General features: G+C 51.5%; 2 protein-coding genes across 2 annotated transcripts in view; one reads left to right on the forward strand and one right to left on the reverse strand.

Annotated features, from left to right (window-relative positions):
• Positions 1 to 1,558: 1,558 nt before the first annotated feature.
• PAQR9 (progestin and adipoQ receptor family member 9) lies at positions 1,559 to 3,069 on the reverse strand. The gene has a single exon (XM_072344118.1). The coding sequence runs from the start codon at positions 2,940 to 2,942 to the stop codon at positions 1,692 to 1,694; it is 1,251 nt and encodes a 416-aa protein (XP_072200219.1). The 5' UTR covers positions 2,943 to 3,069; the 3' UTR covers positions 1,559 to 1,691.
• The window catches only part of U2SURP (U2 snRNP associated SURP domain containing), a 49,538-nt gene continuing 39,727 nt past the window's right edge, over positions 3,034 to 12,844 (forward strand). Inside the window, exon 1 of the mRNA XM_072344114.1 lies at positions 3,034 to 3,069. The gene's annotated coding sequence lies outside the window, so the exon portion shown is untranslated. The remainder of the gene's footprint in view (positions 3,070 to 12,844) is intronic.

Below are 12,844 nucleotides of genomic sequence, written 5' to 3' on the forward strand. Positions count from 1 at the left end.
CATACACTTGGAGTTTGGATGCCAAGACCATGAAAATGGGGAAGATACAAGCAGAAGTATTTCCACATAGAAGCAAAGAGGTTGAGTTAATGAAGCACTGTGCTATTGTGCGGTATGACATCGGTGTTTCCCAAAGAAGTACCAACCTTCTTTTTGAAAATGGGGGTATACAGCAGTTTCACACCTAAACTTCAAGTTGTAACCCCTTATGTAATATTATTGCACGCTTCTTACTTGTTCTGTCAGACAAAATCAAAATGCATCTGTTTAGAATCTGCATATAGTTTAAAAAAATTCTCTTTCTATGAAGAGTAAGTTAAATCTACACTTAGTTGTCTGTGGTGTGAGAAGGATATTACCTGGGTTACTGTGCAAAGACACTGCTTTGGAAAATAACACATAATTCTTCTCTTTGAAACCCCCCTGAAGGTAATGGATGAGGACTTCAAAGCACCCAGCTGTAGCCCAAACTGATCAGCATAGGAAAAAGCAGGGAATTATATGAAAGTGTCGATATCCAGTGCTTGTCGGTCCTGAACTCATATTCAGCAGTACCTTATTCTGCACCTAATTTTAGGACGGCAAATTTGTCAAAGTGCTCTAATTAAGGAGCAGAAGACACCAGATCCATGTAATTCTTTCAAAGACCCAGAACAAGATCTCATGCATCACTTACCCTCTTTACATCCAAAGAACTCCCACCGAGCCCGGCAGGGGCTTATAGAAAGTCTGACATCTGACCTTGACTATGAAGGGCTGATTTTGGGGTGATTTACTGGGGAAGATAAAGGGGCCCCCTAGCATCCCCCTGAATGTGACAGATGCTCCTGACATGCCGGATAAGAGCTGTGCCATTATGCAGTGCCCCTCTTTCCCCCTGCCCCCACTTTAAACTCGTCTGACCTCTTTCTGGTTCAATTCTTTTACATATTCCTGTATTTTATTGTAGAATCCGAGCAGCTACACCAACCACTCAAGCTTCACTGCCTGTCTAATTAAAGTCTCTCCGTCAACTGGTAATTCTGTAATAAATTCACAGCTGGTTTTGCTCTCTATTAAATCTGTTATGTTCCCTGGCTGAAAAAGGCCGCGAGGCCTTAAAAAGTATCGACAGCTATTAATTTGTTTGCATTTAAAATCCAGTATGTGGCTGCAAAGGCCTGTTACAGTATCACAGAGGAAGATAAATGTCAGTGCATAATCTGCTAGGAAATTTCACACAGGAATTGATTAAAAGTCTATCAGCAATCATTGCACGAGTCTTCAGGTGTGTATATATATATATATATATACATATATATGTAGCTAAGAAATAAATAGCTTTCTATATAAATATATATATATATGCATACACGCAGCAAGTTTAAACCTAATTGTTATGAACTAGTAAGTGGCATTCACAGTTCATGCATTCTTCCTAGTAGCAGAGCTTAATTATTTCAGCTTATACTCTAAGCAGCAACATACCAGTAAGCGTTTGCTTGCTTCCCCTGGTAACCTAGTAGTTTAAAGAGTACGAGCAGTTTCACCACCGCCGTTTTCTCTGGAAACCTTCTTCCACAGGTGTCTTTCCGCCAGGTTCACAGCATCTTCAGGACACGGCTGGGCCAGTCTGACGGTCACCACTGTGAAGGTCACCAGCTCAACTGTCTCCAGCCCAAGGGCCAATGGTGCGGTGGCCACTGGCACGATCAGTCCTGCTTGCAGAGGTCTGCAACATTGAGGAACCTCCTGACAACCACAGCCAGGCAGACTGTCAGCAGCAGCATGTACCCCACAGTGCCCAGGTAGGTGGGAGCGGCCGGGGCTGCCTTGAGGAACTCAGCCAACCCGCCTTCCACGTAGTGCACCTGGTCGTAGATGCTGAGGAAGGTGAAGATGTGGAAGAGCTGGTGGCTGTGTCCCACGATGTCAAACAGCCCTGGCTGGATCCGCTCGGGGATTTTGCTGACGTTGAAGAAGGCGGCCACCAGCAGCCAGAAGTAGCGGCGGTAGAAGTAGATGAAAAGCGTGGGGTTGCGCGTGCGGAGGTCGAAGATGAGGCTCTCCAACATGATGGGGCAGGCCATGCTCAGCGGCATGGCGAAGACGAAGGTGCGCACGGCGAAAGGGTAGGCGCAGCAGGCGGCGCGGCTGCGGCAGCAGGCGGCCGTGCAGCCCACGGCCAGCGCCAGGGCCACGGGCAGCACCAGGGCACGGTAGACCGCAATGGGCAGGCTGCAATCCAGCTGCCAACCCAGCTGCTGCTGCACGTAGCGGCTCAAGACGCCGGCATCCAGCAGGCTCAGCCCTGGCAGCAGGTAGTAGGAGTAGGCCACGGTGCTGGCGAAGCCGTAGTAGCTGATGGAGGCGTAGTCCAGGTAGAAGAAGGCGGCTCGGAGACGCGGGGAGAGGCAGCTGAAGAGATGGGCCGTGCAGCTCATGGCGAAGGTGAGCAGCACCCCCGAGGCATAGCACCAGAGGGGCAGCAGGGCCGGGTGGTGGAAGGGCACGTCCCCGGCCCCCCGCAGCAGCAACAGCCGCCCGAAGCGGCTGAGGAAGAGAAGCAGAGGGATGAAGTGGGTCCAGAAGTTGAGCGTCTCGTTGGTGGGCTGCAGCACCGAGGCCAGGCACTCCTGCGCCGAGCAGTGCAGCCGTCGGTAGCCCGAGAGGATGAAGCACTCCACGAAGTCCTCGGGCACCTCGTCCCAGCGCAGCAGGGCGGCGGGGCGGGCGGGCGGCGCCGCCTCTTTCTTGTCCCCCTCGTTCCCCGGCATGCTGCCCCCGCCGGCGCCCGGACCCCCGGCAGCCTCCGGCCCGCCGTCCGCCGCACGCCGCCTCCGCCGCCGCCGCCGCCGCCCGGGCGAGGTGAAGCCGCCGCTCCCGCAGCCGCCGGCGGAGGAGCCGCGGTAGCTCTGCGCTTTTCCTCCTCCGCCGCCGCCGCCCCCGGCAGCATCACTCATTGCAGCACGGGCAGCGACGGCACCGCCGCGCCTCCTCCCACCCCGCCGCCCGGCATCGCGGTAACTGGAAACCGCCGGCGCATCCAGCGCGCCCGGGGGGCCGGGAGAGACGTCCCCGCCGCCCCGGGTACGGTTTCCCGAGGAGGGAGGCGCCGGACACCCGAGCCGCGGTTAATGATTGATGCGGCCGCGGCGCGCGTTTCCCGGCGGGGGGGCGGCGGCCGCGGGCCGGGATCGGGAGAGACCCCCGGGAGAACCGCCGCGGCGGTGCTCGTCCGAGCTCAGCCCCGGCGACGGCGAGGTGCCCGGCGGCGCGGTCCCGGGGCGGCCCTCAGCGGCCCCCTCTCGACCGGAGCTCCGCCGGGCTCCGCGGGGGGCGGGCGGGGACGGCGGCGCAGGGACACGCGAGCCGCCGGGCACGGGGCTGTGTGCGCCCCGAGCGGCTCCCGGTGCGCAGAGCGGGCGGCGGGCGCGGCACCGCCTTCCTTACCCGCGCGGCTGCCGAGGTGACCCCGCCGAGCGCGGCGCATCGGCTGCGGCGGTGCCGGTGACAAAGGCGGGGCGGAAGGCACCGCAAAGAGGAGGGTGACCCCGGCGGGTCGCGCCGTGCCCCGGCGAGCAGCGCGGAGCCGGCGGTGCCCCCGGACGGGGGTCATCGGCGGATGCGGTTTCTATCGCGTGCGCTACACCGGGGCCTGCCGAGGCCGGGTTCTTGGTGACGTCCTGTCATGCGGCGAACGCAGAAGTTATTTTAGGCTGAACGTTCGCTGCTCGGGCCGCGAAGGGTGTATGTCACACTGACACACCGGGCCCCCACCGTCTCCTTGCTGTGCGAGCGGTGCGCTGCGGGACGCAGGGACGCAGAGATGGAAAAGCGGGGCTGCGCGGGGCTGAGCCTTACACAAATCCCACACTTAGCAGCCGTGCGGTTATGCAAGCGGCACGGTTACATAACGAGAATATATAAATCCAGGGAAAGCAGTGGCAGCGTGTTGCTGTGAGGTAACAAGTTTGGGGTAAAGGGAAGAGAGTGCAGAGAGTGAAGTGACCTGCAGGCTCAGGTGGTGGCTGGAGCATGGGGCTGTTCTCTGCTGCTTCCACGTGTTTCCTTTCTGTTTGCTTTCAGTACATATGTATGGTCTTAAACATCTTGTGCATGTTTGTGTCTTTATTGCACTGTGATATTCAGATACACATGTAAGCGTGTGTAGTATAATCTCAGTGCATCATAATTAGGGCACCATACCCTAAGATTTGTATTGAAACCATCTCCTGAGCTGTGACAATGTGCAGGATTCTGTGAACTTAAGGGTGACCAGAAATATGTGTTATAAACTGGCACGAAAGAAGCAGTAAAAATGTGTTGCTGGAAGTGATGTTCAGTGCATTTTTCATTACAGGAAAACATTGATTTTACAGAACGGTCCGAAGTAGGGCACGCTGATGGCACTGCTTGTAATCTTTACACAAATAAAATCCTGCTAGGAAAATAAACACAGCTGAAACAGTACTGGGAAGTTAATGAGCAGAGTAAAATATTAAACTAAGGAACTTATATTTTAGATAACGGGCCTAACGTCTTCTGATGTCCATGCATGTGGGAAAGTGGGAGGTGGAAGCCTGGCAGCCTGCAGGGACATACCCACCCAACAGACCTTGGGGTGAGCAGGGTGCTCTGTTGGCTCTGCAATGCGATGTTTAGGGAGAAGAAAGGCTCTTTGGTGTTAAACTGCTCAGCCTCTGGCAGAAGTCCATCTTCTGATGGGCTGCTCTGTGCTGGAGAGGCCCCCAGGAGCAGACAGGCTGGATGCTGCCCATGGGCTGCGTCACTGTGGTTGTCCCCATTGGTGAGGTGGTTGGCATCCAGATGTCTCCTCCCTACCCTGCTCCCGCTGCACTGCTGGTTCCTAAGGGATGCTTTCATCTCTGGTAGTGAATGCCACTGCAAGCTCTAAGGCATCAGGCCAAAGCGAGCGTGGTCTTCAGCCTCCCTCCTCAAGGCTAGGTACAGAGAGGTGGCTGGGAGCCACGTGGTTCAGACCTGCACTGAAGAGCCTGCTAGAAAAGCACCAGCAGCTGTTGTGACAGATGGTCTAAACAACAGCATCATCCACTGCTGATGGAAGTGCTGGGCTGCAGCAGCAGCCGGGCTCATTCAGCACTTCTGTCCTTCCTACAACCTCAGACTCTCACAGGCAGGCGGCATTCAGTCCTCTCGCCTTGGAGGATATTCCCCATCTCCTGGCTTCCTGTGAGAAACCCCTACTGGGTCTGTGGCTTTGTGGGAACCAGCTCTGCTGGAGATCAGCACGTGGAATGTGCTGGTGGTTCCGGATCCACAGTGGCACCTGACTGTCTGGACGCTGGTGAAGATACGCATTGCTGTCACTGCAGTGAAGATAAATGCCTGGACATTTCTCCCTATTGTTCTCGTCTTCCTGTAGTATTATAAAATGCCCTAAGATAATATTCTGAGCGATGGAAGCTTTCAGTTTTCCAGTGCTGGGGTCAGACAGGAAGATGCCGCACAGTCCCTGAGCTCCTTGGGAATAGGTAAAAGGATGCTGTGAGCCCAGCCAGTTCTGTCCTGCCATGTATCTCTAGGCTGTGCCCCTGTGCAGCCTGTACTGTGGGTTAAATGCAAAGGGGTTGGAGAGCAGTCATTGCCCCTTGCTCTTTGCAAAGCCCTGCCTGGAGCTGGGCATCTCTTGAGGTTTGTGAACATACCACTCTTCTTTGGAAGAAGGACGGGGTCACGGTTGCTGTCTGTTTGCTTTGTTCCTGTGAGTTTACCCGTTAACGCTGTGATATAAATGCAAGCAGTACTACAGATAAATTGCAAGTTCCTTTACTCTGCCTCTGTGTGGGCACAAGCTTGGGCTCATGCCAGGTGCTTAGGTAACGTCATATGTGGGATTTGGGGGTCTCCTTGCTTGTCTGGACAGAAAGTGCCATTGTGATCTCAGAGTTTCTAAAGATCTCTGTTCATGTCATTTCCAAGTGAGTCCAACACAGCTGCAGGAGCTACGGTAATGAAATTAATCACCAGCAATCTGGTTCCTTTTTTTCCAGGGCTGCTGTCTCACAGGAGAGAATGATCTCCAAGGACAGACTGGGCTTTCAGAAAGATGGCCACATACATCTTACATAGAGTTAGTTATTCTGTTTGCAAGCCAGCTGGAGTGGTGTACTGGGAACCTTACAATTTAAAGCACTTACAACCTTAAAATAGCCTCTTATTTGTGTGCAGTCCATCAAGGTTAGTATTACTTGACTATTATGTGGTAGGGAAGGGAAAGTCAGGGCATTTGGAGGTCACAGAGGAGTCCGCAGGCTGTAGAGTGTGAAGAAGCCTCAGTGCATTGCTCTAAACCAGAAGGTTTATATTTAGAAGGGCATGATGAGCATATAGCAGAGTTTCTTCTAGCATGTGGAGAATGTTCTGCAGGCTTTGTCTCGAGTTAACCTTTGGGAAGACCCTTAAAACTCTGGTGAAGGCATTGTCTGATGAGGTAAATAATGGGAAGTGGTGTTGGTCAGTGCTGGCATGAAGATTCAAAGAAAAAGTTTTCCCAAAATAACCAAAGGTGGGTTTGTTTCTATAGTGTGCTTCCAGTTTATTCGCAGTTGAAGTCCTTTCACAGGGTATCATTTTGTCTAACATACCACAAGCCCTGTAAAATATTGTGAATTACTTCAGTCATCCACAATGAAATTATGCCTTTCAGATAGAAATAAAAGTGGGTTTCATCTTTTGCACTCTAATTTATATGGCATGCTTGGGAGGAGGTCCTGCTTAGCTCTCCACTTAGTTATCCACCATCTCTGTGTGTGAGTAAAGAAATTAAATCTACAACTAGAGGGGAAATCTGCATGATAGGAAATATTGTGGTGGCTGGAAGATTTACAGTGCTTTTGGAGATACACCTTCACCCTCATCCCACTGAGCCCACTCGGAGTGGCAGACATGAATCAGAAGGAATTTCTTTTAGGTAATCCTTTGCCATAAAATGCTCTTTCTTTCACTTCTTTTGCCTTTTCTATATTTCCACTTTCAAGACAGATTTTACTAATCTCTTCCTTAGTAAGAAATTTTCTCTGAGCAGAAGCATCTAACCTGTGTGCCCTGGATTATATCCTTCTTCACTAACATCTCTCCAGTACATGACCATGAGTGAGGGCAGAATTTGGCTGTATTTGTTTAAAGGAGTAGACCTTAAGGAAAGAGAGGCTCTAGCCTCTCCTCACTGTATCTAATATAGCTCATGCTTGCTGTTTCTCTGGCGGAATCAGCAGAGTCACACAAACATGTTCCTTCCCGTGGCTTTTTACCCTTTCTCAACTGCTTACCAGTCTCTTGAAAATAATGTCTTGACAGGTAACTTTGTACTGTAGTGAATGTGATCTTCTGTAAGAAGTGAATAGGCACAGAGCTTTGATCTAATATTGAAGAGATTAACTTGCCCTTAGCCATCTACCCCACTATCACGTTCAGACTGGATAAACAGGAATCCTTGCATCACCTTCTCCTTCTTGAGTAACTAATTAGGGCCAATTATACTTTATAAATATAATTCCTTAATTGATAAGCAAAGTGGAAGCGATGTTTGTACTTTAGAACCTGAGCTACAGTTTGGGGTTAGAAAGGATAGGTATGTTAAAGGAAATAGCAAAGATGATTGCTACACTCTAAGCAAACTGGCAGGATGAATCCCAACACATGTTAAGAAAATTTACCCAAATACCTTTTTTAAGTTCTTTTTTAAAGACTGGGGGTAGATTTTGTGTTTTTCTGGACAGTGGCAAATCTGAACGTAAGTATTGCAGGGCAATTAGTTTTACTGTGATGAAGGATAGCAAACTGGGTGTATGCATAATTCACAAATGTTTCCCCTGATCAGAACCCAGCACTGCCCTACCTACCAGCTGCGTGCAGCAAGAGCAAAGTAGGCTTGTCCTTTGTGAGTGACTGCAGGGCTGAACCCTCACTTGCAAAATGCACGGCCAAGGAAAACTTGTTTGTTTGCATGAGCACAGCTAACTCAAACACCAAGTGAGGGAGTTTTCCGGAGTACAAATTGATATCACTGTTGGTAAACTCAAAGAATGGACTCTTGGTATGGAGAAAGGAAAGGCTGCTGTTGCACTCAGCTTGAATTTCCGTGGTTTTATACAGCTGATACATTTTCAGATCTGGACTCCATCCCCACAGGTTAATTCTCTCTGACAAGAAGTTGCAGAATAACTTTTGGAATTAAGCTTTACTGAAGAACACACAGCAAATTACTGTCCTTTCTCTGCTAAATAGTGAAAGTTTGACGTTGCCCCCATGATCAGTTTGAGGCATCCCAGAGAGAGAAGAAACTCAAAACAATAAAGCACATCTCCCAGGAGAGCAGCAGGATCTGAGAAGGGCAAGCAGCTGCAGAGCAGCAGGACTGGAGTGGGATGTGGAGCTGAGAGAAGGCAGTGCAGCAGGGCTGGGAGATAAAACAGTGCAGAGGAGACTTCAGGCAGGTGACAGAGACACAGCATCAAGTCCTGGCTGCTGGGAATCCAGGATCCAAACTGCTCTCATTCAGCCACCTTCTATAGCTGTATTTTTTCTCTCTCTCTCTTTTTTTCTTTTTCTTTTTTCTATTCAGGGGGTCTCTGTTGCAGTCCAGTGTCTCCTGGCAGCCCAGGTTGCAGCTGTTCTGGCTGTGAGCACTGATGCATTTCCTCTCCACCTTGCTCTCCTCCCATGCTGCTCACTCAGCTTCCAACAGTGAGTATGCAGGGGAGGATGCTTCTGCCTATTTTGGGAACCCTTGCCTAGTATTTTTCAGTCTCTGAGGTGGGAGGACATAGAAGGTAGAATAAAGAAAAAGAAGCTGGGAAACTGCTGCCTATGCTATGGGAAAACAGCACACAGTGACAGTGGCTTTAGGGAACTGTGAGCCACTATGTAGAGTGCAAAAACATAGGGTTACAAACCTGTCTACCTTGTAGCTATGCTTCTGTCCTACTCCTGATCTGCTGTCCTTATGCCCTCCGGTGTGCTTTCATTGCTACAGGGTAAAGAACATTCACGGCACATAAAATCCTCCCTGTCCCTTTCCTTCATACTCACCTTTGCAAAAGGATTGGAGCAGGGAGCTGTGGTCTGCCCTGAGGTGTTAAGAAATGGTGAGCGAGCTCCTGTGGAAGTGGGGATTAAGCAGCCAGAAAGACCAGGGTAATGCATGGCAGAGTGTGATTTACTGAGTGTGCTTTAGTGTTCATTATTTAAGATAACTCATGATTTTCCCTATCATTGCCTAATTATATCTGCCATTATAAAAACAGTTAGTAACTCCCACATTTGCATACAACCAGATCTACTTCACCCTAATGAGAAATATCTGGTATTTCCGTTTTACTACGATCATCTACCCTTTCCAGCATGAGTTCTCCATGGAGTTATGCATCTCATTGCATTCTTCCCTTCCCTTCCAGCCCAGGGCATAATGCCATTCACTAACAGTATGTGATTGCTACCGTACTATTGGGATGTGTTATAAATAGCACAGTTTCAGGATAGTTCATTCTGACAAAGTATCTGTAGAGATGACCTTTGGAATATTAACTATGCATTGCTTGTTTTTCCCTTTCACAGCATGCAGTGGATCATGATGCTCTTAATTTGGTGCAGTTTATTAATTACAAAGGAGCATAGAAGCTGAGCGGTTAGCAGAGGATTTCCACAATGAGGTGGATAATTAAAAAGGATTAATGAGGTGGATTAAATAAAGGGATTGAGGCCAAATGGAGCACACATTTTTGAACCATTCGTGGCCCCAAACTCCTGGCATCCAAAGGAACATTCCCTGTATCCAGTTTGATGTCTGCTTTTACCCAGAAGCGTCAGTCTTTCTTTCAGACCAGGTTTATCAGCACATTCCCAGGAGAGCTGAGCAGGTTTTGTCTCTCATCCCGTGGCCTAAAGTGCTCCTTCTGTCCAGTACAAGTTCCCATCTGGTTTGCTTTCAGCTTAGTGGTGCACCTGTTTCCACTACATTAAAGACAAAACTCAAAGGATGTAATGGATGACACTAATCCCATGCTTCCTCAATCTGCTGAAGTGGTTCTTAATAACCTCTTTCTCTTTAACAGAGATGGAGGAAAAGGACTTTGCTGGGATTCTGAAACAACAGAAGCCTGCCCAATCCACCCCTAAAACTGCTTGGCTAACAGCATTCCTTCCTGCAGAAAGGCTTCTCTATGGGCAAGTTTGGAGCACAACAAAGCCTAGAAGGACTGACACAATTGCCCCCAGCTTCTGCTGTCAACATCTGGGTTTTCTTCTCTGTTCTATTCCCAAACCAGCAGTGATTCCACTTCAGATCTGAGCAGTGCTTGAGCTTGGGGAGGGGGGGGGGGGGGGGGGGGTTGCTCAGCAGGCAGTGGAGGCGGCTGCAGAAATGGAGAGGAATCCACCGGGGTGGGAGGTGGGAGGGAGGGAGCTGCTGCAGCACAGTGGGAGCGGCAGGTAAACACTCATTGTGGTATTTAAATCAAGTTCCCTTCCGAAGGGAGCTCATGAAACATCTGATATCTCTTGATCCTTACTCCCAATCCATTACCGGCTCATTTTTGCATAGTTATTTTGCAAATGGCAGAGGGAGACATGCAGATTTCTGCCACATGACCCCCATCTGTCTGCCTTACGGATTCCTCAGTTGCAGTACCACTATCTGGCCAAGCACTTCTTTGGCTGGAATAGTAAAGCAATCAGTATCTGGGTAGTTTTTTGTGTCGGTTTCCATTTGTGTGTGTGTGTGTGACTCGGGAAGTAGAAATCACAGGATATCATCACTGTAATATCACTGCCCATTGTGAGCAACGGGGAGCTCATCTCTGGAGCGTACAGGTTTCGCTGCATGTGACTTCAGGTTATTTCCCAGTGGAAGCAGCACTTCGGAGCTGGGCCCGGCCTGCCTGATCCGCTGCCCCTCCCAGCAGCAATATTGCCCCATTTCTAATTGCTCAGCGTAGGCAGCAGGTAGAACACAACGGGGTGAGTCCGCCCTCGGAGCCGCGCCGCCCGGGCCGGCTGAACGCCACCAGCCGCCGCAGCCCCGCCTGACCCCGCGGTGCCAGCGGGCGGCTCTGCTGTGCGCTGCGGCCCCGCGCGGCCCTCTGCTGGAGCCCGGGAGCTGCGCTGCGGTATGGGGCGGCTCTTGTCCCCGGGCGCTGCCGCTGAGCAGGAGGGCTGCAGGTAACTCTACTTGTCTGCGTTTCTATTCGAACATATTGATGAGAATTTTCAGTGTTTTTTGAATGAGATGGCTCTCCTTCTGTTGAGCTCCGAAGTGATCGATGCCCCCCACCAGCTCAGGCTGCCCGGGGCCCCATCCGATCTGGCCTTGGGCACCTCCAGGGATGGGGCACCCACAGCACTCCAGGCAGCAGTGCCAGCGCCTCACCACCCTCTGAGTAAGGAATTTCCTCCTAATATCTAATCTGATCTAAACATATCATGCTGGTTTTTATCTGCGCTGTCAAATGTGGTTATTAGCGTAGGCTGCTCTCTGCTGTGGCTCCCGTGACTGTAGGCGTTAGGAGTTGGTGGATTTAAAGCTTTCATTCATCTCCGTGCTTTTTCGTTATTACCGCAACCCAGCATCTTTTGCATTATGATGAGAGCCCATAGGAACACGGGAACACAAGATGCATGTGGAATGCCATGTCACCTCTGGTCCACTTAGCAGTGCTCATTAATAAGAAAGTTGCCACGGTGCTGTGGCATCGAGACCAATAAAAGAGGATTTGCAGGTTGGTTGTGGGTAGGTGAGCTGTTCCCTGCTGCCCTCTCTGAAGGTCTTGTGGGAAAACACCCAGCGATTGGAAAAGACCCTGTATGATCAGTCTGTGTCTCTCCTCCCAGGGGCTCAGGCAGTGCAGGGCTGCCTTTTTTATGTTAATAGAGACCCCTCCGGTCATGTGTGACCGTGTGTCCTTCACAGCAGCTCTAAGGATTGATTGCTGGTGCCTCCCAAAAACGCAGCGGTGTGCCCAGGAATAGCTGCCTAGGGACAGGAGGGTGTCAGGTGGGTGCTGGCTGTGCCTGGCTGCCTCTCAGGCTGGTTGCTAAGCAGGTTGGGGTTGCCTAGCGACTCCATTTGGGTTTTTCTCTGCTAAAGCGAAAGCAGGAGCCCCAGATGGGACACAGACAGCACTTAGACTGAACAACTGCAAGTGGGGTGGGATGCAGCCATGTCCGTGCAGCCTGGGCTGCTCCTAGCTCTGCACTGAGGGGGTGGCATGGGGACAGGCTCAGCTCACAGCTCTTCACCTTGTTGGCATGGTGGGTGCTGCCCTGTGAGGGGCTGGCGGAGGGAAGGCTGCTGGCACCGCAGTGTCTGTGCTGCTGTGCTGCTGTGCTGCTGTGCTGCTGTGCTGCTGTGCTGCTGTGCTGCTGTGCTGCTGTGCTGCTGTGCTGTGCCCCGACTCAGGTTCTGACACGGCTCCTGCAGTGCTTCTGTTTGTACAGTGCGCACACTGCAGCCTGCTGGGGTGTCCTGCACCAGCTGCGAGGTGCTGCTCACCAGCATCTCTGGGTAATTCTATGGCACCGCATCGACTCGGCCTGCAGTGAAAACAGAGTGGGGTTTTGGACAGGCCTGATGCCGGAGCCGTGTGACTTCCAGGAAGATGGCATGTGCCTGGCAGAGCCTAAAGCCACTAAAAGCAGCAGGACGAGAAGAAACGCGTTTAACGCCTTCAGACCCCGCGTCGGCAGCAAGGTTCCATCCCGGCAAGCGGCTCCGGGGCCGACAGCGGCACGGTGACTCAATGCTTCGCGGGCACGCGCGGCGGACGAAGCGCAGCGCCCACCCCGGAGGCGCGCGCGCCCGGGGCAGGTCCGACGAGGCGCCGCT

Source organism: Excalfactoria chinensis, chromosome 9 (genome assembly GCF_039878825.1).
Source record: "Excalfactoria chinensis isolate bCotChi1 chromosome 9, bCotChi1.hap2, whole genome shotgun sequence".
Lineage (NCBI taxonomy): Eukaryota > Metazoa > Chordata > Aves > Galliformes > Phasianidae > Excalfactoria > Excalfactoria chinensis.

Coding starts and splice junctions, on each gene's coding strand:
- PAQR9 (XM_072344118.1), bottom strand. CDS start 2,942: ATGAGTGATGCTGCCGGGGGCGGCGGCGGCGGAGGAGGAAAAGCGCAG.